The sequence below is a fragment of the Ambystoma mexicanum genome, chromosome 10, assembly GCF_040938575.1.
Source record: "Ambystoma mexicanum isolate Mex_15411 chromosome 10, UKY_AmexF1_1, whole genome shotgun sequence".
Taxonomy (NCBI): domain Eukaryota; kingdom Metazoa; phylum Chordata; class Amphibia; order Caudata; family Ambystomatidae; genus Ambystoma; species Ambystoma mexicanum.
The window spans coordinates 747,531,413-747,557,668 of NC_090932.1; the positions used below are offsets into that span (position 1 = coordinate 747,531,413).

General features: G+C 43.4%; 1 protein-coding gene across 1 annotated transcript in view; it reads right to left on the reverse strand.

Annotated features, from left to right (window-relative positions):
* LOC138491709 (arylacetamide deacetylase-like) overlaps positions 1–26,256 on the reverse strand; it is a 411,585-nt gene that overhangs the window by 120,117 nt on the left and 265,212 nt on the right. Inside the window, exon 3 of the mRNA XM_069618391.1 lies at positions 22,415–22,484. Within this exon, the coding sequence (XP_069474492.1) occupies positions 22,415–22,484 (70 nt within the window). The remainder of the gene's footprint in view (positions 1–22,414; positions 22,485–26,256) is intronic.

Below are 26,256 nucleotides of genomic sequence, written 5' to 3' on the forward strand. Positions count from 1 at the left end.
AGACAATTGTTCAGAAGGTCACGGTGATGTGTAAGGGAGGGCCTTTTGTTGTTGGACAGTTGGCTTAGCCTACAGTGTTTTGGGCACTCTGACATTGTAATTGTGGGGTACTATGTACATGATGTGTTGTGCTGCTCAATGCCTGTTCCTGTGTTGTCTTTACTTTTCAGGTGTCAGGGGATTGGTGTGGTTTGACATGCTGGGGTGTTCACATGGCCAATGTTCACATGTGATGTGTACAGGACACTGAGGGTCACTTGATTTCACATGCATGCATTGAGTGCATGCCCCTAATGACACACACAGTTGCACAATGATCAACCACATGTACATCCACACTTCCATGGCCACAGGTGCACACAGATTGCATTCTCAGGCCCGCGGTGTACTTGCAGCACATTATCTAATACCATTTTGGTACCCTGCACATGCGTCATTTGGTTGTAGATTTCATTGGTCTTTTTCATGTGATGCTTAAGGCGTATTTGCAACACTATGGCTGCTCAAAGTGCTGTGTGCTGAGCAGTGTGTTGCAGGAGACACACACAGCACACGGGTTCGTGAGTCGGGATTTTGCCATGCCCAATGTGCATGTGAACGGGCATTCAGTGTTGTGTTCATGCTACGACTGTTGGAAAGCATTTGTGTCTGACTTTGTATGTGTGGGAGGTTGTTGGTCAGTCATTTCATCTGATTCCATGTCAGACATCATTGTCTCATGCCAGTTTTCATTTATGACATGTCACTTTATATATTATTGGTCATGTGTTGGCCTTTTGCTATTGCATGCCATGTGATGGTGTAGCAGACAAGGGTGATGTGGTTTGGGAGGGTTTGGGTGACATACCAGGGATTGCGATGGACTGTTTTGCAGGGGTGTTTGATACACACCTTGCATGTGTTCCTTTTGGTCACACAGGATTGATTATGTTTAACTAGCTAGGGATGCACACAATGTAGCACTTGTGTGGCAACATTCTCAGGGTGGTAAGGTTGTGACAGTTGACTGTCTCTTTGTCATCATCGATTGTCACCTGGTATGTGGCAGGACTGTGTGCACTCCGCAGGGGTGGGAGTTTAGGTGAAGAATGTGGCCACAAGCTGGGTCCGGACTGCCTCGCCACGTGCCCTGTCCCCTCCCATGGGCAGTGCCTGTGGTTGAGGATGTGGTGGCACCACCATGTCCACCGGTACCTCCCGCCGTGTTGCAACATTGTGCAGGACACATGCTGCCACAATGATCCTGCACACTACTGGGGGTGCATATAGTAGCTGCCCACCAGAGCGGTCAAGGGAGCGGAAGCGTAACTTGAGCACTCCGAATGTGCACTCCACTATGCCCCTAGTTGCAATATGGGCATCGTTGTGTCTTACCTGGGGTGGTGTGGTGGGGTTCTGGATTGGCGTCATCATGTGGTTGCTCAGAGGGTAGGCACTGTCCCCTGGGGAGGTGATAATAGTTGAGATTATTAGGGTTTGGGTATTTTTGTATGTGTGACTTGCATGCATGTGCACAGGCATTTGTACTCAACTAGGAGCCATGTGTCGCCATGCTGCCCAGCTTCCAGGGCCCGGCTCAGGGCGGACATTCTGTATATGAAACTGTCATGGGTGGAGCCAGGGTAGTTTGCATAGACAGAGGTGATGATTCCTTTAGCATTGCATACAACCTGCACGTTGATGGAATGCCAGTGCTTGCAGTTTCGATAGATGTGCTCAGTGGCCCTAGGTGGACGGAGGGCCACATGGGTGCAATCTATGGCACTGAGCACTTTGGGGAAGTGTGCCACCCTGTAAAAGTCCTGGACCACAGCCTGCCTTTCTGCAAGTGTTCTGGGCATGTATATGTGCCTACGGACTGAGGGGCGTGCAGTGATGATTGCCAACACCTGGTGTAGGCAGCGTGACTGCGTGGCTTGTGAGACCCCACCCACTATGGCAGTAGTCCGCTGAAATGACCCAGTGGCCAAAAAAAGCAGGACATTGAGAACCTTCTCCAAGGGGCTCAATGCTTGGGAGCAGAGGGTGGGGGGTGTAAGGTCATCTTCCCACTCCCTGATGAGGTCTAGGATGATACGAGGTGGAAACCTATTCCTCCCATAGACGTGGTCGTCAGGCATCCCAAAAAGGATGGTCCGGGGTAAAAAAGGCCCTGGCTATTCTCCTCCTCCTGCGGTGTCCCACGATCAGTGCTGCGACAAATGGGGCATTCATCGTAGCTATATATACGTGTTTGTTGTTTGCGTGCACTTTTATACTGTACGCGGGGACACTAGGACACTTCCGCCTGCCTTTGTGTGGCGGACGCTTTGACGCCTATGCGTGTCTTTTGCCGTGCACAGGTTTCCCCGTATTCGAATCCATGAATACGGGTTGTTTGCATGCGTGTGGGCGTTCCGTGTATTTCCCTGCAGTACTTCCCCAGTTACGCCTTTTTTCACGCGTTGTTCCCCATTCCGCGTGTTACGCCCCGTGTCCCACCCCCTTTTTGGTGTGTGCGCGGAGATTGTGCGCTTTATATGTGCGCATCGCGCATGGCGTTTGGGATGTTGCAATGACGTGTGCGCCCGTGTGCACCACCCACGGGTTTGGCGCATATCCCGAGAAAAACACGCGCAGGGACGTCCATGAATCGCACGCATGCGCTTCCTTTTTCACGCTTGCGCCTGCTTGCGCCACTTTTTTCGGCGCACATTTTTTCCAGGAATCGGCCCCTATATCTTTGTGGTACAGACTGATAGCAAAGGGGATTTATTGCATATACCTGTGGTCTTAATCTTCTGTATTGCTCCCTAAGGGAACTGCGTAGGATTTTGCGTAACACATATATCAGTCAAGGGCAGAAAGCACAACTTGAAAACGTCACTATTAACTGCTCAGAGAAAGCCCATTAACCACGCTTCTTCGTATTGCTTTATACATATAGATCTTCTGTTTAGCGTGTCGTTTGTAATTTAGCTGTGACACACATCCAGGTTGTACTGTTCCTTTTCCTTATTATTAACAAGGTTTAAAAGCATAGGTACTTCTTTGTGATCGAAAAAACAAACCAACCCATTTTGTAGTGGTGAAATATTTGGGCAGTAAAAATCAAAGCTGCAAATGTGCTACCCCTGTTCCGGTTGCTGTCATGTAACCTCCCTTTGCATTCTGGGACACTCACAGTTTAATTGCTCTCATAGCACGCATGTGCTTTATCTCAGCATATAAAGCACTCTGGGAAAAAAACACTGGTTGAAGGTATTAGATGACATTGGCACGCTTGCCACCTATCCACATTACGAAAAGCTGATGTTTTCTGTTTTACTTACACTGTGCTTTTCATACCATATGTGGAACTGTGACTGTTTCCATGAAGTTGTTCTGTAAAGTTTGGCTTCTTCTCCTGTAAAATACTTCGAGTGGGCTGTTGGCTTGTCTATACATTAATGGTCCATACTCTTCTGCAGCTTCTCCTCCCTGCCCACTCAACCACCAATCTGCCAATTTGTTTTTGCAACTCAGGGTTCTGATTGTCAGCAATAAATATATTTTCTTGTTGGTAAACCATCTATTATTCTTGACGTGTTTAGTACCTTTAAGCTACAGTATTACTGTTATGCCTCCACAAAAATTATTGGGTTGGAGAAGCAAGACTCCATTGCGAGAATCGGGTACGTCGACACACGTCAGATATTTCATTGTTGTATTACACATTTCAGAAACAGTTACAATGTTTACATTTTTCCTTTTCTGCAGAGTCAAAACTGTGACTTTGAGTTATGTGCTCATCACTGGCAGACACAATTATTCAACCTATTCTGTCCAGTTTGATATGGGTCTTTAGAATATCTACTTTCCTCTTTCATATAGAATTCTGTGTTTCACCTAATACAAAATATATTCAGAGGGCCCGATTCATGGAATTTTTTGCATGGTTCAAAGTGACTTTGCACTACTGAAAAGTAAATTTGCATTAATCAGGGTTTGTGTCGGCAGTGCAAAGTCACTTCTCAGTAATGGAAATTCAGTTCTCAGTAGTGCAAAGTCACTTTAAACCATGCAAAAAAATCCATGAATAAGGCCCATAGGGTTCAGTCAAGGACGCAAGCAGAATCTTAAGACATTAGTGCTAACTGCTTCATAAAGCTTCATTATCCACACTCCCTTATTAGTGATTTTGGCTCCTGACTTAATGTGTTTACTTGCAGTATACACATAGACATTTTGCCGGATTCATGGAATAGTGAGCATATATCCGGCAAAGGCTGCGTGCAGAGAATGACACTGTGCGAGCCTGCTTGCAGAATCTATTCTGATTGCTCTGTGTATTCATGAATTTGCTAGCGCAAAGTAACAGTATATCCAAATAGCAGCCGGAATGCCCACGACCCGCCCCTAAGTAAAGTAAAAACAGCCAGAACAGCTACCTTTGCGTGCTCTGCCAGGTGCCAATATACACACACTTCAAACAGTGCATGGGGTCTTCCGCAAGCAGGCCTGCATCTTGGGGACCATGCGCGGGCTCCCCCCTAACTGTTACCAACACCACAACAACACGTGTATGATTAATTGGGTAAGAAATTTGGAAAGTCTGTGTGTGGACCCTCATAAATCATTCCTGCACTCTGCCACACTGCATACGCAAAACCCTAAGTCAGATTGGAACCACGGATGCATTCACGCACCCCTAAATCCGACACCCAATCTTACCTCTGCATGGTGAATCCTATGCGCAAGTGTCTTTACGCCTGCCTTTGAGTGGCAGATAGTATGAGGGCTTTGCGTGGCCAGTTCCCTGCTGAGAGGATGCATGCTTGGATCCATGAATACGTATCATTCCACACAATAGTGGGCGTGTGGTGGGCTGCCTGTGGCCGTCCCTCATAACGGCCACTTTTGCCTTGTTCTTCCTCATTTACTTAGTTCCGCAACCTACCCCGCCCTCTGTGCAAGCCATGCCCATGCTCTACGTGGTGTCTCACGCAAGGCACTTGGCCTCTCAGAGTGATGTGCTGAGCCGGCGTGAAGTCCCCGTAAAGTACAAAAAAGTGCTGTGCAGTCCAGGCCCAATTATATTAAAGGTTTACTTAAAATGGAATAAAGATATATTAAGACATTTCTGTTTCTTTTCCTAATTTTTCAGGTTTCTGAATATGCAGGTATGTTACTATTGTTGCTACAAAACCAAATCACATAATCCTGTAGATTAACTATTTGACTAGTAACCATCAGAGCTGCATACTGACCAAACCTGTCAGCCAGCAGTTCTTTGCATTCTAAAACGTGTAGTTTGTCCCTAGTTGTTATAAATAGTATGGTAATAGGATGGGTTAAAGCATTTACTGTAAAGATCTTTGTGAATTAGGTTATCCATCTGGTGCAAATGACACGCAGAGAATTGGGCTTCATGAAATACAGATCTGTAGGAAAAAAATGAGTGCGTGTAGACTGATATTGGGCTATCCTAGACTTATTTGGGTGCTATAACATGCCCTTGCAGCAGCTCCTTGCACTGAATCCATTCAAAGCAAGCTTTGGCAAAGCCAATGGTTTTGGCTCTTGTGTAGGATTTATGGTGGCATATGTTTACATTGATGCAGTTGCATCTATAAACATGTGCATTGGTACTTTGAATCTGTGCATTTGCAATGGTTTGCCCATTTTTCAGTCATGTAAAAAGGGTAAGTGAATATAAAATACATTAAAAGGGAGGAGGTTATTGAGGGCCTGTACCCCTTTTTCAAATGATAACATTTATGCATGTACTAAGATACACATGCATAGAAGCACACGAATAAAGTTGTAAATGCACTAATGGTAAACATTTGCCAGGCACTGCCAAAATATGACCTGGTACTCACAGCATTCCCCAACTTTTGCCATCTCACAGCTAGTGTGGAGGCTGGTAGCATTTTACATTAGGTTATTGTACGCACGTGAGCTCCAGCCAATGCTGAAAGGCAGCCATAATTGAAACAAGGATGCAGGAGCTGCAGCCATAATAGTTAAGTTGGCGCAGAGCAAAAGGTGATTGGGTGGCAAGCACATGAGTCCCCATAAGGCTGTGCAAGCATGATGTAAGCCACCACGATAGGCAAAGGGATTCCCTGCTAGCTACACCAGCGACATTATGTTATAAAGACGAGTTTAGGTGCCTGATCACCAGAACATTGATGATGTGAATGCTCAGTTTACAAATAGGTACCAGGTTTGGGCCAGATGGTAGGCCACGCAGAATATCACTCAGCTTGAATGCTCCTGTAAAACCATCCCCCAAGGATCTGCTTTTAGGAAGTCCACTGTAACCAATTTAGGGCCCGATTCATGGAATTGTTTGCACGGTTCAAATTGACGTTGCACTGCTGAAAAGTGACTTTGCACTGCCTACACAAACCCTGATTCATGGAACTGTGCAAAGTGTATTTTTGCGGTTCAAAATCCGTTCAAAGTCAGTGCATAGTAATTTCTGCAGTTTAAAATGACTTTGCCCGGACTTTGCACTGCAAAAATACACTTTGCACAGTTCCATAAATCAGGCTTTTTGTGTCGGCAGTGCAAAGTCACTTTGAACCGTGCAAATAAATCCATGTATCTGGCCCATAATGCATCATACTGAATTGTCTGTCTGCACGAGTCTCGTTGTCTAATTGTGTAAACTGTATTAAAACCCTATGGTTTCTCTGATTGGAAGCCACTACTTTAGGACGTGGATACTATGCAGTTTCCTGAGATATGTCTGCACAGCTCCATGGACATAAGCCTTGCCTCTGCCTTTGCTATCTTTCTCACTATTGGATTATTTGGTGATGAACTGCAGGTTTAGGCACTAGGTGTAGGCACTAGGCAATAGGTTGCACCTCTATGGCAGTGCCTGGAAAATGTCTGTCATGTGCCTAAACAACATACAGAACAGTTGGCTTTCTCAATGCTTGTTTTTGTGAAGATTTAACTTCTTGAGAATATCCAGCACTTCGCAGAATGCACAAGCTTCCTCACGCCCTTTGCAATTTTCTTGACAGCACACAAGACAAATGATGCACTTGGCAGAGACATGAAAGGCTGTATCGCACTTGGATACACAATTATACTTAATACTCTTGCCTTTGAATGATTGGGACAAATATAACAAAGCAGGTTGAGAGAGAATAATTAATACACTTGTTTCAAGAGTTTAAATCACATGGAACCTGAAGAACGCTGCCACATTTAGGCTGACAAAATGTCCTGTTTAACAACACATATTTGTGCTCAAAGTGGAGCAAGCAACCCACATACAATGCGTGAATATCTAAATGCCCTGTGCATTCCCGGCATTTAGACGGTCATTGAGTCAAAGACCCCATCAGGCCCCATCTATTGAGGCTAAATGAGCCCAATTACAGTGACTTGGCTACTAGGGCATATAATTGCAATAACAATTTTTACATTTAAAGGATAGTTCCGGGACTTTTTTTTTATTGTCCCTACGGGTCGGCCATGTGTTTGTAAGCATAAATCGGTAGATCGTAGGAAACTTTCCTATGGACCTTACCCGACTTTTCGCCCATTATCGCACTCGAAATCAGCCTCCATTTTGTGATAATCCTATCATTCCGCCGCATCGACCTGGCTCACCTGCCTTTGCGGCACTAAATCAAATCCCCCGCCCCTGAAACAGACTTTATCAAAACATTCATATTCCCCGCCTCTATCCGTGACGTGACTGAGCTGCGTAGGCAAACGCGCCCAGGCGTCTTCTACGCGACTCCACACAGACCCCGGAAATCAACACAGATCAGCTCACAATACAGCGCACCACAATTCGGAATATGAAACTGTACTTTGAAATCAAACCGCAAGATTGTAAATGTGGTAAAGTACATTTATTTGACATCAAATGTTTAGAGAATATTCAGCGATTTGCATTTTTATTTGCTCATGTTCCAAAAAGTTCGTATTGAGGAACGCGATGGTCCTTTGCTGTACACAGGGTCTTAGAGCATCTCACAATACAGCGCCACAATTCGGAATGTGAAACCGTGGTTTAAAAGCAAACGGCAAGATTGTACATTTGGCAAAGTACGTTTATTGGACATCAAATGTTTAGAGAATATTCAGCGATTTGCATTTTTCTTTGCTCTCGATCCAAATTAGTTCGTCTTGAGGGAAGCGATGTTCGTGTGCAGTACACAGGGTGTTGGTTTACGATAAAAATAAGCTCTTCGGTCGCACTGATAATCGCATGGCTGTTCCAACAACGAGGCACTAGGCCACCACAACGGTAGGTATGTTGCATCTAACCGTTAGTACCGCGTAAGGGCATACTTGTACTTGGCGATCGTCCCATAAAATGGTCAGGGTGGTAACGTTGTTCACGCGGAGAAGCAACTGGCGGCTGTAGAAGCCGTCCGCCGGTGTCTGGTACTCGTGACACAGACAGTAGTGAATGATGTACCTAAAAACATAAAAAATGAAATTAGTCTCACCATCAGATCCTTATTAAAATCATAGCGAGGACAGCGCTACTGGGTGTACACAAGTGTTTAAAGGCGTGGCGAGGCAGGGAGGGGGGGGGAGTGGAGTACAAGGTAAGTAGCATGAAATAATAAATAAATAGGGCCAGCTGGTGGCAAGTGCAAGGTAAGTGCAGAACAAGTGCTGGGAAGGGGGGGCTGTAGGATACTGAGACAGTCCCCCAGTGCAGGGGTTGACAGGGAGGCAGTGCAGGTGGAGAGTGGAAGGGCCCAGGACCGAGGTCGCAGACAGTGGACCAGTTGTAGCAGGGGAGAGGGAGAGAGAAAGCAGAAGCAAAGAGGAAGGTTTTGAGGTGCTTCAGTAAAAGCAGATGTTTCTCCTCAAGATAGTGCGCGGTAGAAAACAATATGCCACATAGAACGAACAAGTACAACTGAACCCGTCTTTAAAGCCACTGTATAGTAATGAAATTGCGGTATAAACTCATCAAAAGTTACTTACATTATATTTGCATTTTCCATTGTGTCTCTGTGTAGGGCAGACCCGAAACACCACTCCTTCTTTGCCGACGTTACTTCTTCTAATGAACGTGGCTCATCGTTTCGTTTCTGAAATTTTATTCATTATCTTTTCTTAGTCTTTCAGGATGGTCCCGGCCTGTCAAGGTCAAATCACAATAGAACCTTATACTGGGTCGTGGGCCGTTCCGCCACCCGAGCAAAACATCAAAGCAGCTGACCTTCACTTTGAGCGAGCACACATTTCTAGTTAGCTGCAGTTAGTGTAAGGGCATCTTGTCTGCGTGCCTTTTTTTTTATTGTCCCTATGGGTCGGCCATGTGTTTGTAATACGGAAACATTCTATAATTTTTGTAAAAATGATTTATATTACTGTTTGGTTTAATTGCAATGGGCCTGCAACATGAGGAGACTCGAGAGAACAGACAATCAAATTACAATCATTTAAACCGTGATGTGTATTTCTCAATGAGCTCTGCTTTAGGTGGACATGGAACAGAGGCAATGTTGGGTGGCAATGCAGTTGTCCCCTGCATAGGTTCGTTCACCACTCCATGTATGTGCCTATCGAGGACATCTACGATAAGTCTCTCAATAAACTCATATTGCATATCCTCAAACACTGGTTTGATCACCCATTGTTTACTTCTTTTAGTGAAGGCCTTATTGTAGCGAAGCGTCCCTAAAGTTCCGGTCGTCCTACTTTGTTGACGGCCAACATTATGGTTATGTGCCAAGACCGCTAGAAGAGTCCGATTTATCATGCCTTCCATGCCAAAATGCAATCTTTTGGGCCTGTACTTTAGGCACATATTGTGGAACACCTCCAAATCTCCTGTGTGGCAGAATTCCGTGAGTCCCCTCAAATCTCTTGTTATAGTTTTATCAAATACAATCTTTTCAATGGCCTTGTGAGTGGGTGATGAAGGAATCAACCACTTCTTCTTCCGTGCCTCCTCTGTGGACAAATGGCCATGTTCACATTTGTGGAAATGCTCATTTGTCGACCATCGATGTACGTTGCTACAGTGCAACATTACTGACCGCCATTTTTCCAGTAGAATTTCCAACGACCCTTCACATGTTTTTGAGCTCCACCAAAGATGGTTGCTGATTGACTTGGACCACTGTGAAATACCTTGCATATCTTTTTTTTTTCCTGCAGCCGACAATTTTTTATTGATTGTTTTTGCAAGATGCCATACGTCAAATTGGTGATTTATATTTTTGCACTCTTCTCTCATTGTCTTGGCAATTGAAACGTGTCTGTCCGTGGCTATCAGGTCGATCACCATTCCCCGCGATTGTAGTTCTTGCAATGATGCTACAAAGCCAACTTTCTCCATGGCCACTGAGGATGTACTTTGTGACACCTGCACGACCACCGAACTCACAATTTTCTTACTTTCCATGTCCTGAAAGTGGTAGGTGCAGTACTTGGCTGAAAATCCTGGGCTGTCGCACTGTCCATCACCGGCTAGCCTGAAGCATTTGCCCCCGAATGTACTTTCCATTGACATTTTTTCCATTCTCCAAGCTTCGCTGATGGCTGGAAATAGATAATCGGTTTGGTATTTGTAGAACTGACTTTTCGCAATGAAATGGATTCCCACAAACTGAAAGAAATACTGTAACTTTTTAAAACTTGAACCACTAAAAAGTGCGGCCGCTGCACAAAGTAGATTGCCTGCTGGCAGTTGCCCCAGCATGGGTTGTGCAGACCATGCGAACGGATGATATTGTGTACAGGTGGCATGTATTTTAAGGTTAGTGCCTCGAATTGCACGAGTCACATTAATCAATGGCTCCCCACATACTTCCCCACCAACCCAATGCCCACATTTCATCATCATAATAATATCCATCAAACAGCTATCGAATACAATGAATTTGGCCTCTTTCCTTATACTGTCACTCTGCATCCCAGCTGGTTCGGCCTGTAACGTTGAGGACATGTCACTCGCATGAAAGGTACAATCTCTGATATCGTCTTCCGCTATGCTGAGTGATATTGATGGTGTTTCATTGTCGTCCACTTCATTCTCTTCCATTGCAACATCTGTTCCTTGTCCGGAGATGGGAGAAAAAAACAATGTCTTCAACTTTCGCGCGCTCTTATTTTTTGCGGGTGTGGATTCTGTGAATTGATCTCCGACTGCATCCAAACTACCAGGAGGACATTCACTATCAATGGCTGGTGGTGGTATAGCTCCGTTGTCAATCACTTCATATTCTTCCCATTGGCACGATGCATCTCCAGTCTCAAGTCCCTGCCAAAAGGTTTGACAAGCAACATCTCTCGTTCGCTTCACTGTCTGTGTAGATCTAGTTCTTACACCCACTCGCAACTAGAGGACAGATTAGAAAAGGGATGTTCAGTTTAAACACAACTTACAGTATTGAACTATTGACAGTGAAAGACAACATAATATAGTGAACAGGACACTAACCTTCTTTTGCTTTCTTTTCTTTGAAACTTTCTTGCCTCGAACTTCAACATCTGGACGCTGTTGCTCCGACTCGTGTGTGCATGTCTCCACTTCCTCTCGCGCTGCAACGACTATATTTTCATGATAAGCACATCCATCACTCACTGAGGCTCCATCGACTCCCTGAAACATAGAACTTTCATTAGTATGTATAATAATATTGAAAACACAAAATGTACTTGGGGACCAATACCCATACGTACATCTCAATAGCAAAACACGAATGAACGCATTGTGTAGAACATTCAAACGACAATAGTTCACGCATTGTTGATCTAGTTAGATTGAACTGTCAAGATCCATACCTCGGGCTCCGCATAGACTTCCATTGATGATATTATTGAAGATGACGCTTCAGCAACTCCCTGAAACACAGTAATTGCATTAGTATGGTTTTCTATTTTGTTTAAAAGAACATAAACTTTCTGCAGGCGTCAACGGCTCATCTAAATAGACCTGCACAAATGATCAGTTGTCTAAAATAAATAATGGATATCTAAATATGATTCGATTTGCTCCATCGTTGGAAGTGTCACCACCCAGAGATCTGCATCAACTACTAGGGGTGATGTTCTTGTTGAAGAAGCTCCGTCAGCTCCCTGAAACATAGTACTTGCGTTAATAAAGAAGGAAGTATAGCGGATGTAATCACGTCATTTGATCTCGCATGATTGATCTGTCAGTATCCATACCTCGAAATGCATAAGAACATCAAGGGACGCTGTAACTGCGGTGCACACTTCTGCAAGCTGTTGCGCCGACCCGTAACTGCATGCTCCCCCTTCTTCTTGGACTAATGCTCCATCGACTCCCTGAAACATAGGACTTTCATTAGTAATGAACACAATATTGAAAAAAGAAGACACATAGGAGGGCGACGACAGAAGGACATACCAATGGCTAAAAACGAAAGAAACATTGTGTGTAACAAGCACGCTACAAGAATGCAAGATCTGATGATCTCCATCGATGGAACTGTCCGGAAACGTACCTCGAGCATCTGAGTGACATCTACGGTTGTCGTCAATGCGTTGGACTCCTCAGCATCTCCCTGAAAGACAGTACTTGCATTATTTTGGATAACAATAATTATAACTGAAAACAAAGACTAGAGGACGAGTACTGTGGTGTACCATTAGGTAAAATAATTACACGATCAATTAAAACTATTGATTTACATGCCTAAAACAAGTCAGTGTCAGAATAGCTAAGTAAGATTACCCGATAGGCGCTTGAAGTGGCTGATGACTGCAATAACGACACGGATGGAGAATCTTCCGCCTTCATATTGAGTGGATACATAAATGGGGAAATTATTGTTAGCTAATGCTACACACTACCGCAAGGCCGAGAGACAAATACGTAAACTTGACTCACTAGTGGAGGGATGTGGACGAATAGAGTGGGAATAGCGGTTGAGAGCAATTTTCGCCTCGCTCGCGGTGTTTTCTTCTTTATTAGCAATGATGTGGAGTACATGTCTGGGCTAAAGTGCCTGCTGCAGATGCGGTATCGATCACCCCTCTTGTCCGCAAAGACTTCTAGGACTCTACTTTCTAGCTCAGAGGCTGGATATCCGCAATATCGGACCCATTCTCTTATCTGATCTATTGTCTTAGGGAAAACATGCATTATAGTACCTTCAGATTTGTTATGGGTCTTCGAAGGGCAACCGCCAATGGAACAGGCAGGCATTATGGAAAGTTCTGAAAAGTAAAGATCAACAATTCTCTATGAATACCAATGTGTTAAAACATTAAATGACACATAAAAGGTTCAATGCAAGGTCCGTTTTGGTTCTTGGAACTATACACGTTATTCACATGCGGATAAGTATTTCAATAACTTTCAAAAAATAGAAAAAGTAATTTGACTAAACTCAGAACATGTGACTAGTTCCTTGCATGTACTGTCGTGAACGAAAAGAAAACATGGATGCAATTTGATGACTACTAGCAAATAGATATAAATTAAAAAATTGGACGCAAAATGATTATGGTACATGGACTTACCTTGACGAACAAACAGTTAGATGCAGGGATCAGAGTAGTTTCTTGTCGTAGAACAGGGAGCAGTTCACAGGTTGCAAACTGACGAGTTTGCTCAAAGTGGTCACGGAAGTTCACAGAGACGAAGAGCAGATAACCAGCACCTTCACGGGTTGACTAGCAAAGCGCAAAGAAGTTCTCATTAGAAATATGAAGTGGGTTATAAAGAATTCGAAACAGGGGTGTGTTTGTGAATGAATGACGTGTATATGTCGTGGCATTATGCGGATTGCAGGGGGGCGTCCAGCGTGAGGGGGGATGCTTGGCAGGAGACACGGGGTCTGGAGGTAGACATGGGAACAACAACCCATGCTCTATAGACCACTTTGAAGTGTACATGGTCTTTGGCACCTCTTGGCCTTTATCGCTCCCTGACAGCTCCACTTGCCAGCAGCGCAAGTACCCTGGTGCGAACTGCCTTTGATAGGGCGGGGGGGGGTGGATCGGGGCGGTGGTCGTGCAGACAAGACACAGGAAGACTCGTGAATGGAGACACACTTATGTGGATTGCAGGGGGGCGTCCAGCGTGAGGGGGGATGCTTGGCAGGAGACACGGGGTCTGGAGGTAGACATGGGAACAACAACCCATGCTCTATAGACCACTTTGAAGTGTACATGGTCTTTGGCACCTCTTGGCCTTTATCGCTCCCTGACAGCTCCACTTGCCAGCAGCGCAAGTACCCTGGTGCGAACTGCCTTTGATAGGGCGGGGGGGGTGGATCGGGGCGGTGGTCGTGCAGACAAGACCCGTTTGCCGCAGGGCCTCACCAAGGAGAGGCCATCTAACTGAATGTAAGAGGATGGCTGCAGGATCTACTACATGGAAGGCAGGGGGGTGAGTTTATAAATACCTCACCCTCCCAGGAGAATATACACTAGATTCATTTAAAAATCAAAACAACCATTGTTAAAATATATGTTGGGCTTTATTTTAGATTTTAGTTAAACATAAATAATAAACATTACACATTGTAAAGTTGAGGTTGCAGCACATCGAGGGAAAATCCGCGGTATTGTCCACTGTCACTGGGGAAATGTTGTCTAATGGCAAGTACCGCACAGGCAGGTATTACTCTCCGAACACGGTGTCCGAGCCTCCCGTGAAGCCACCAAGTGAAGCAACGATAGGCCACCAGCCTGTACCACCTGTGAAAAAAAAAGATGCAAACTGTATTAAACTGACCAAACTTTCTTATCAATGTCGATTCAGGTAACACATGTCATTTTTCTTAGAAAAAAATTATATCTAGAAAATGCACTATATGGAACCAATTTACATGCGTTCGAATGATATGTAAATGTAATTTTATATGTGGGAGACGACCATGAAATAGTGGTGGCATCACTGACATCACAAACAGAGTATACTTACTCGTTACTCGGATTACGCGGACGAACAGTGCCACGAAGTTCGTGCATAAGCACCATCATCATCCTCAACACTGTCCGTGAGAGGCAGGCTTCCCTGAACTCTGGCAGCTCGGTGATGCATTGCGGACTTTGCTCGCCTTCCTGCAGACTTTGCTCGCTTTCCGAAATGTAGGCCAAGCACCCGGAATTTTCACGGCAGCAGCAGTTCTCCTCCTCAGTTGGCATTAGCTCGCACCGATTGCACGTGCACCAGGTGGAGACGCCGTCCATGCGACATGGTCCAGGCTCTTCATCCGTTGACTGGTCCTCCCAACTGCCGTCCGAATCCCCATCGTTTTCGCGTGCTTGCCTTTCCAGTAGTTCCTCCTCGGTGTACTCGGGCTCGTACATATACGGCATTATTGTGGCCATTGTGCGGTAAAGATAGTAAAATAATTTACAGAGATGGTACAGGTGTTCACACGGGCTACAAGCGGCGAAGGTAGCTGACCAGAGCACTGAAACGAGTCACAGAATACTCAAAGTAACACAGAGAGAGGAATGGAATCGAAAATCTGCTGCTGTATGTTGTGAAACGGTCTGTTTATACTTATTGGGGAAAGAGGCGTCCTGCCATTTCCATGGCAACACGTCAATAGCTGAGGCGCAGCGATTGTTGACACGAGACGTGCTTGAAATGGGCAGTACGCGTCTGCTGATGTCAGGCTCAGGGGCGGGGGATTTGATTTAGTGCCGCAAAGGCAGGTGAGCCAGGTCGATGCGGCGGAATGATAGGATTATCACAAAATGGAGGCTGATTTCGAGTGCGATAATGGGCGAAAAGTCGGGTAAGGTCCATAGGAAAGTTTCCTACGATCTACCGATTTATGCTTACAAACACATGGCCGACCCGTAGGGACAATAAAAAAAAAGTCCCGGAACTATCCTTTAAACCCACGGAATAGTGATAGCAATGTAAACAAGCTTTTGCAATGCCAATAGTTTTGTAGTTTATTGATTTTACATTTAGCATGGAGGGAAGGAACGAGTAATGACAGCACAGGGAAGAAGAAATGACAGCTTGGGAGCTAATGAAGGGCAGTGCCAGGGGGTGAGGGAATCACTGTGGGGGGAGGAATACGAAATAAATTACAATATGAGGGAGAATTAAAAACATCAAATAGATGAAAGCTAGGTAAGTAACAGTACACAAGAGCATTGTACAAGATTTGAAGGACGAAGTGACAGCGCAAATGGGGGAATGAGCGACAGCACAAGGGAGAAGAAATGCCAGTGCAAGGAGGGAAGGAGCAACAGCGTGAGGGGGTAGGAGCGACAGCGCAAGGGGGAAGGTGCAACAAAGCAAGTGGAGGAAGGAGTGGTAAAGCAAGGGGAAAGGATTGACAGAGCAAGGGGAGGGAACAACAGAGCAAGGGGAAAGGAGCAACAGTGCAAGGGGGAAGGAATGATAGTACAATCGGGGAAGGAGCAACAGTGCAATGGGAGGAATGAGAGTCAGCACACGGGGAAGGAGTGACAGTGCATGGAGAAGGGGCACCAAAGCACAGGAAAATGAGCAACAACACAAAAGAGATGGAGCGACAGCACTGAAGAGATGGGACGACAGAGTAAGGGGGAATGAGTGACAGCACAAAGGGTAGGTGGGATAGTGCAAAAAGGGAAGAGGGAAGAATAAGGGTTGAGGAGTGACAGCACCAGGGGGATAGAGGGGGGCGCAACAGTGCAGTGGGAGGAATGAGCGTCAGCACACGGGGAAGGAGCGACAGCACAAGGGGGAAGGAATGATAGTACCCTGGGGGAAGGAGCAACAGTGCAATGGGAGGAATGAGAGTCAGCACACATGGAAGGCGTGACAGCGCATGGAGAAGGAGTACCAAAGCACAGGAAAATGAGCAACAGCACAAAAGTGATGGAGCGACAGCACTGAAGAGATGACACGACAGAGTAAAGGGGAATGAGTGACAACACAAAGGGGAGGCGGGATAGCGCAAAAGGGGAAGTGGGATGCATAAGGGTTGAGGAGGGACAGCACAAGGGGGGAAGGATCGACAGCGTAAGTGGGGGGTTACATCTGTTGTTTGTATATACAATTGCACTGAGGTAGTAATTTTCCTATATTGTAGTTTTGCTCTCAATCAGGCACATTTTCTGCCCGGTGGAGATTCCGCAAAAGAAATCTGACATGTCTTCATAGTCATAGATGAACACATTCTGATACCCTTTTCCACATGTTTCATGCAATTGCACAAAACAGTACGATAAAGGCATTTTTTACCCATTTCAAAGTGCATCCCAAATTTAGAGACCGGATGTGTTTTAAATTGTGCATTAATCATGTTTCAAATGGAAGCAAGGGACTGCACAATGCATATTTGGGTCATTCATGACCCTGTGTTGCTATTTTTCATTTCTATTCCTCCAACAGAGATAGACATGCTCTATGACGGACACAACACACTCTGAGCACAAACGTTTTTTGAACAATGAAAACAAAAGGCAGATATGAAATCCCTTGTATCTGATACATTGGATTTCAAGCATGCTTTTTTAGAGCGGTGCAGTACCACTGACAAGATACAGAGGTCCTCAAAATAGATCTAAGATTTCTTATGAGGAGCTCTGTATGGCATTCTTTTTAAGAAGATGCACAATACCTGTGACAACATACAGAGGCCATGTCATAATTCTTATGAGGACCTCTCTTTGTTGTCATTGGTACTGTACCACTCCAAAAAATAATGTTTGCATTACATTGCATTACAAGCATCATTTTTAAGAGAGATGCAGTACCACTGACAAAATAAAGATGTTTTCTCAGATTTCTTATGAGGAACTCTGTATGTTGTCAGAGGTTCTGCACTTCTAAAAGAAACTGTTTGCATTATAAATCTGCCCAGAAAGGGAAACCTAACTGTAGCCTAACAGGGCCAAGAAAGTAGACCTAATATAGCAGTAGCCCAAATATAGCCCATTTCCCTGTGGCTCTAAAAATAAATATTGAAATTGACACACCCATGAGGCATGTTCCAGTACAAATGATTGGGAGAAAATAAGTTAAACAAAACAATTGTTGATTTACTTTGGCGTTAGAAAACAAGAAACAAAATGTAGTGGGTTGGTGAATTATGCAACAGCATTTCCATTTGTCATGCCAACCACAAATCTGCTTTCTGGCCCCCTTTTATTCTATCTCTCTTCTTTGTAGAAATGGTGTTGGCGATATGTGCCAAAACCAAACATTACAGTTATGCTGATGCTCTGTATGAGTATTTTCATCTGTGGTATGTCAATGCTGGTCAAGATCTGAAAAGACACTGTCATGCACTAAGATTTTCCCTGCATCTTGCCAGTCAATGGGGAAATAGCCAGAGGGACTGCTACCCATCAAAACATACCTCTTTATGAATGGGGTTTAGCTGTTATATGCGGCATCAGTCACCCAGATTTTTTGTTTCCTGCACATTTTCCTAATTACACAAATCTGCCACCACTAGGACATTTTCAGGGGCAAATGTACTTTTGTGAACAATGATAGAAGAGAATATGGTAGCCTTCTTTACCTGCACTTGAACTTGGTATCTAGATTTCAGGAAAAAACTATTTTATGTTGACTCTGCTGTGACTTGAGTAAGGTTGCTTCTACTGGCACATATTGTAAGAGTATGTAGCGGAGCAGCTGAATGCCTCTACAGGCCCTATTTTGCTCATATGCTGAAACCGGAAACTGCAACATGTGCAACTCCAATAATGGTACCTATACCACAAAGAATGTTTGAGACAAGGTATCCGTTTGAGAAGACCCTATGAGAAGTACCCGAAAGACGGATGGTCTCCTGAAAGCAGCGCCTGAGGAAGTGTGAAGATGTGGAAAGAAGAAACTGATGATGTCACAGAGGGATGCGTCGGGAAGCGTGACCAGAGAAGAGAATGCATAGGTGATATAGAATCCGATTTCAAAGTAAAGAATCGAGAAGACTTTCATGTGCGGAACGGAGATTGCATGTGTGAAGAGCACTGCAGCAAGAACAAGCCAATTTACAATTGTACAGACGCTGCAACTCAAGTAAACTAAGTATTCATTAGGCTGGCTATACGTTGTATATAGACTGCAGGCGGTGCCACCAGCATATATGTATATAGAGTTTTAGACATTCGATGATATATTTTAGTAAGCTAGTTTCCATGAAGGAAGATGGATTGGAAGCTATATGTGTTGCAGCAAAGAATAGGGTGGAATTCGAAGCAAAACCAAAGAGGCTGCTTGGCTGGTTGTCAAAGACTGGAAGCAGCCAAGAACTGGTTATCAGCTGCGAAGAACAGTAAGACACGAGAAACCGAGGCATCCCTTGATAAGTTGCAAGGAGAGAACACCATGAGTGCCACGCTTCTTTATTAAAGACAATTTGATACCATGATGTGAGCAAATTCACCGTCTCTGATCACGTGAGCAGAAGATGAGAATAGACGCTGGGCTTGATGCACCAGATTGAAGATAGCGAGTGCTTACACTCCCTTATATTTCCAGAGAGGTGAAGCTACTACAAGGCCGAGTTCAAAGACAATATGAATGGCAGATGGCACGAGTGAAGAGAGATGTCAGGCAAACTGGGTGGTGGGATACGGTCAGGTTCACCCACCACCACCAGTGGTACTAGCTTGCGTGCTGCTAGAGCATCTAATGTTCCAGAAGGGTACAAGCGAGCCAACCAATTGTAGAAGGTTATATAATGAAGAGTCTTATAGTTTAAGAGCCAATGAAGTGTTGTGTTTCTAATTACTGTCGAAGATGACTTGCACTAGGGGAAGGCATGAGACCCCACCTGACTTTAGAGACCCAATCATGATCCTATCCCATATAGAAAGTATACTTAGATGTTCCCCTTGAGCCAACCACAATCTCCGTAGGTATTCTTAATTTGCCACATAGCATGACGTCACTTAAGACAAACTTTTAGTATAAATGTGTTGTTTTTCATGAAATGTTTCGAGTTCATGCTGTGCGACGTCCGTTGATGTCTGTTGTACTCCCTGTTTTAGACAATTGTTATTAAAACAGAGTTATTTGCCAACTTCCTGAGTCAGTCTTATTATTTAGTTTGAGAATTTATTCTCCGTCCCATCCAGAGGATGACATTTTACCTTGAGTAAAAGGACCTCTAGGGTTCATCTGGTAGCAGAGGATGGTTGACGCAATGACCCATCGACCTATAGACTCTAGTGCTTCAACGATCGAGTGGCCCTCACCATCTAGCCAGAAGATCACAATGTTTCCTGTGGAGAGCGGCTGGCATAGACTTCTTGCAAGAAAATTGATACAGGTGGGATGGGTTCCTCTTTGACGAAATCCCTCCTGGTTTCCACAGGCGCTTAGCGGACGGAAGGCAAAAGTGGTCGAATGAAGTGGGCACAAACAGTGCGTGGGGTCCCCTGCAAGCAGGCCTGGATCTCACAGACCCTGTGCAGGGTCCCCCATAACTGTTGCCAGCACCCTGACAACATGCGTAACTCGGGTTTAGCTCGGAAAATCTGCGTGTGAACACCCTGTAAACCATTCCGGCACCTGCTACACTGTGTTTGTGCACCCCTAAGATAGTCAGAACCCTGATTGCATACATGATTGCGTACATGCACCCAAAAATTTGACATGTAAACCCACCTCCTTGCTGTGATTTTTATGCATAAGAGCCTCTACGCCTGCCATCGAGTGGCATAGAGAGCGAGGGATTTGAATGGCCATTTCTCTGCCGAGTGGCTGTGTACGTGGTTCCATGAATACGTGGTGTTTGGTGCAATTGTGGGCATGCGAGGGACTGCCTACAGGCCAACCCTCATAATGCCCACTTTTTCTGCATGTTCTTCCCCATTTTCTATGTTGCGCTCCCTTCCCAGCCCTTTGCGCAAGCCGTGTCCATTCTCTGCATGGTGTCTTGTCCAAGGCACTCGATGGCTTGCAGAGACCTGCCGAGCATGCGCAAACTCCATGCAAGTCCTGGAAAAGTACCCCGCATTCGATTCCATTAATCGACAAACTGAATTTTGCATGCAGTTTCGAGTAGAAGTTCCCTATTTCCTGTGCAAGTTATTCCAAGAATCAGGCCTTTAATCTGTGATGGCAATACCAGGACGAAGGAGATAAAACTGTGCTCTTACCACGGACAAGGCAGAACTTTAAACTCACTGATCTGACCATTCAGAGTAAGGAGCTAGTTGAACATATTACCCTTAATATGGGTAGGCTCAGATACCTGCTAAGAGTAAGCCAACTCAAATGCAATCTGATCACCTGAAAACCAAATATTAAAATCACCCATGATGATGACTTCCTAGGATAGTTTCAACAGGGCTAATAGCATACTTAAGATTTGTTCTGGAAAATCTGGCAAGGTGGGGGGTGGTCTATATAAAAGCAAGAAATGAATTGTGATTTTAGAATCAGTTGGAATTTTAATATGACGATTGTCACAATCAGTAGGTCCCTGTATTTCAACTTCATGCACATGTAATGAAGATTTACTAATAAAATACCCCCTCCCCCTCTACGAATGGGCATATCAGTGCAAAAAACAACATAGCCCTCTGGAATAGCTAATGCGAGGGTAGGGCCAACGGCCTTGTGTAACCAGGATTTCGTAATGGGACAAATATCAATTTGATGAGCTAAAATATAATCCAACATATATTTTGCTTGTTTTATCAGTGTTCGTATTAAGCAACATGCATTTCAGATGATCAGCAGGTCCATCAGCAGCCACCTTAAGTGAATCCACAAGCGGATTAACACTGGGACTATCCTTCACTCTGCCTACAGCCTGTATTTCTGTGGTCTTAAGTATTGAGTCATGCAAAGATAAATCAACATCCGAGTGCAAACAAGGACTTGCCCCAGAACCATTGAGACTAGACTCTGATTCTCCCCCGTACTGCAAAGCTAAAAAGTAAAATACTTTTAAAATCCTGCATTAGCTACTATAAATGTATACTATGTTGGTGATTGCTGTTGCATCAAATAGTAAAGCAGTATTGAACCCATTATGATCATGGAATGTTTATTAGCACCGAGTGTGGGCACCTCAGTCACTCAGGTTGGGCTGAATGTCACAATCCAAGTCCAGTTCCACGGAAGTTGGGAGCTGAACAAAGTTGTGCTACCTATCCTTCCTCCCCTTTTCTGCCTCCATATCCTCACAGAAGCTGCAGCAAGTCATAATTCTTTTTTTAAGGATGTTATGAAAACCTCAGAGCTTAGCTCTGGAGTACTAATAATAACAAGACCCATGGCACCCAGGGCTCTGCATTAAGGCCCTTGCTTCACTCTGGCCTATAACTTTAGCCATTGGCTATTAGCTGTCCATCCAACACAGGTCTTATTGCTTAAGTGAAGTTCCCCATTCTTATACTTTCACTCGTTAAATCATCTCTAAATCACTCTTATACAGTAGTACATAATAATGGTTTCACTAATGCCGACTTTGGTAAAATGTATGCACATGTTGATACACATGTTACAAAAATATGCCATATATTACACTGGAGATGTATCCAAAGAACTTACTCTGCTGATATAACAACAGCATTTAACCGCCCTGACGTCATTCTTGATAGAAGATCGTATGGCTTCATGGCTGTGGATAAATAGAAACTCAGTTGAGAAATAAAAATGTAATGAACTGCCACACATGCTTTAAAATCATTTGCTCTGATCTATTCCTGATATCGCTGTATATATAAAGTAGAAAATGTTGTGTTTGTTCCATATACAATTCCACACTGTTCCACCAATCTGCACCAAATTTGCCACAGTTAACTGTTAGGACCCTCCAGAAATGAGTGGCCACTTGACATTTGGAGACCCCATGCCTTTCCCAGATTTCAGCCCCTTCATAAACGAGACGGTTAACTGAAATTGGCGAAACAATTAATGTGGTTGTAGCTGGACAAGATAAAGATCATCTTAAGCATCTCGACACAAAGAAAAATCTCAACCACGTGTCAAGGCCCTAGGATGAAAGGTTTCCAAGATATTTGCACCACAACGCACTGCAACACACTGGACACATTTTAACAATTGTGAAAATGCTGCACTTTTCTCTTTCCAGGTGTCTCCCAAAAAGCGAAAATCTATTGGATGAATGAATCCAAAATCAAAGAAAGTGAGATTATTAAGGGCTTGACTAGAGAACCTGTGTGGAGTATGGGTACTTTTTGCTACTCGAATTATATTGCATAACCTGAAAAGTCCTTTAAGTCCCTCACTCCTGATTCACAGAAAATGAAATGTATACCACGTGAAATTGGTCTTTATTTGTCAAGTGTGTGATGTATTGAGTCTTGAAATTCCCTTAGTTAATCCAGTTGTTGCAGAAGTTACAAAGTATAAATGCATCTTCAACTAAATTAAGTTGTCTTTAAAATGATTGTGCATTGCATTCATTTAAAGGCATAGGAGGAGAGAGTCGTTTGTGAGTAAGCACTTAGCATTATGGGCCCCACCTTGGTTTGTTTACAGTGTAGCCTAACTATATCTCAATATATAATCGAGGGCTATGCTATGAGGATATTTTGTGTATGCATTTTTATGCTATTTAATGTACCAGAGACTTTTCCAGGCTGCCAAGTTGTGAGCAACATAAGTGCACAATATTTTTTTATTTCTTTATTTTTTTTTTAATGGTTTGGCTGAAATATTCAACCTTTCAATACAAAACAGAGTTATCGTAGAAAAATTCATCTACCATCATTTACATTAATTCACATCAATCAGACATTTAAGATTAACATGTAACTAATACAACAAAACACGGTGAGTTGAAGAAGGATAAGCAGAAGAAATAAAAATACACACAGATAAAACATAAAAACCTTAAAATCTCTAGTTAAAAAGAAATTAAAATGAACAGATTATGACATTTCCTAGTTATTCAGTAGTAATTCCAACATTACTTATGTCATTATCTAATTTCAGCTCATTCAAAAAATTCATTGTAGCGTATCCCACTGTCCTTGAATGCATCATTCAGTAATTATATGTTCAAGGGATTCTGTTTGGATGTTACAAAATTGACAAATATTAATTCCTTTATTATCACTAGCCCATTTCGCTGTGACTTCTCTGGTTTTCCACAGATTCAATCTTAAGCGCAGAAATCCTGCTCGATGCATGACATTAGGTGATTTCAATAAGTAAACCTCAGGAATCCCAAAAGATTTTAAAGCAAAGGGATTTTGTTTAACACATTTATAGTTGTAACGTTTCCCTAGTCCTAATCCAATCCATTTCCCACATTTTACGCTTGGCCTTGTCTGTGTTTTGTAGGAGCAAATTATCAGTTATGTCCACTTCCTGCATGAACTCCTGCGCCTGTGATTTCCATTGCTTAATGAATTTGTCCTCTGATGTTCTCACATAGTTTGCCAGCTGTATAACCAACCCATTCTGATATTTATCCAACACACATTTCCTGTAAAGCATGCAAACCTTCCATTTGTATATGGCATGTATTGATATTAGCCCTAGTTCATGCCTTATCAGGGCTACAGGTGTAGATTTGGGAAGTTTTAATAGTGGCCTCCAATATGCCCCTTCTGTTTTGTGCCCATAATTATTAGGCTTATTTGCTTTCGTTTCTGCTCCATATAACAATATGGGCAAAGCCTTTTGTTTATAGTAAGTTATTAAGGGTGCAATAGTGAATTTGCAATATTTACCATTGATGATTCTGGACTGTGATATTAAACTCTTCCATTTCAACATCAAGGTAACCTCATATGGTAGGTCACTAGGATCGTTATTAATGTTTACACCCAAGTATGTGCATTCACACAGATTCCACCTCTTGATTATTTAGTTGCCACCCAAGCTTCTTGTTTCGTTGTTTATGGCTACCAAACTTATTACCTGTGTCTTTTTGATGTTTATGGTTATTTTATTGCAATTTGCATATTTCTCCAATGCTCGTAGCATATTAAGTAGCCCCAAGGGTGTTTTGGATAACAGAAGGAGGGCGTCAGCATATAACAACCATTTGATCTCCCTTTGCCCAATTTTCGGACAGTCAGTTATAATGTCAGCAAATCAAGAATAAAAAAGTTGAAAATTGCTGAAGCATGTATACACCCTTGTTTAAGGCCTCTGGGGGTACCAAGAGAATCGGACAGTGAGCCAGCATTGTCCAGTCTTATCTGCAGTGATGTTTGCCCATGAAATTCAATAATCCACTTTAAGATGTTCCACGGGCAGTTACTTTTCATTAGTTTCATGACCAGAAGTTCTCTTAGGATTGAGTCGAACGCTGTTTTAAAATCGACAAATGCGACATACAAGAGTAGTTTCATACTTGATTGTTTAGCAATGAGCGCATTTATACACAACAGGTTAATGCCTGTACCCAATCCTTTCAAGAACCCCGTCTGCCATGGATCTCTTAAGTTCTTGTTATCTAACCACCGATTGAACTCACCGAGCAATATACGAGCAAATATCTTCCCCGGACAATCCAATAGGGCCTATAGGATGCTGGATCTAGTCTATTCCCTTTCTTATACAACCGGATAAGTATGGACTTTCTCCATGACCCAGGCAAATTCCCTGTGCGCATCACTTCCACAAATATTTTAATTAATATGTTAGACCAGATCTCTGGATATTCTTTGAGCATTCTATTATCAAGCCCATCAGGGCCAGGGGCGCGTGAGCTACTAAGTTTCGAGATAAAAAATAACACATTTTCTTGGTCAAATTGTATTTGGTGATCCCAATTTTCACTTTTGATGGCTAGATGGTAATTTGATATTGGAGTCTGATATATTCGATGGAAGTAGTCGCACCAGGTTTTTGCTGCAATGGAATTTACCTGCACAGAATTCTGATCTTTATACGTTGCCTTTTTTTAAAACACCCCAGATTTCAGCAGATGACTTCGAGGACATTTCTTTTAGCATATGTTCACTATCCCTCTGGTAACACAACGCCTTCCTTCCTCTTTGCCAATTTTTGTAGGCTGTGTGTAGATGTTTTATTTTAGGCACTTTCTTTTCTACTGGTAGATATTTTAGCATACGTATTTGTTGCCTCATCTCAGTTTTTTTAAATTTTGACATCCATATCAAAAATGTGTGAGTGTTTATAGCTGTAACCTTGTGCAGTTTCCTTTACTGACACATATTTTTCCATAAATGACACATAATCCTGCCTGAATTCAAAGACACTTGTCTATCAAAGTTGATCAATGAGGTACTAGACCATTTTATTTGATTTCTCATGTTATTTACAATTATATTACCTCTATATTTTGTACAGCTTTTCATGAGATGTCTACTCTCCAGCTCCCAAGTTAAACAGAGCTGACTGTGGTCACTTTTACCATTAGGTCTTACATTCAGGGATTGGATTATGTT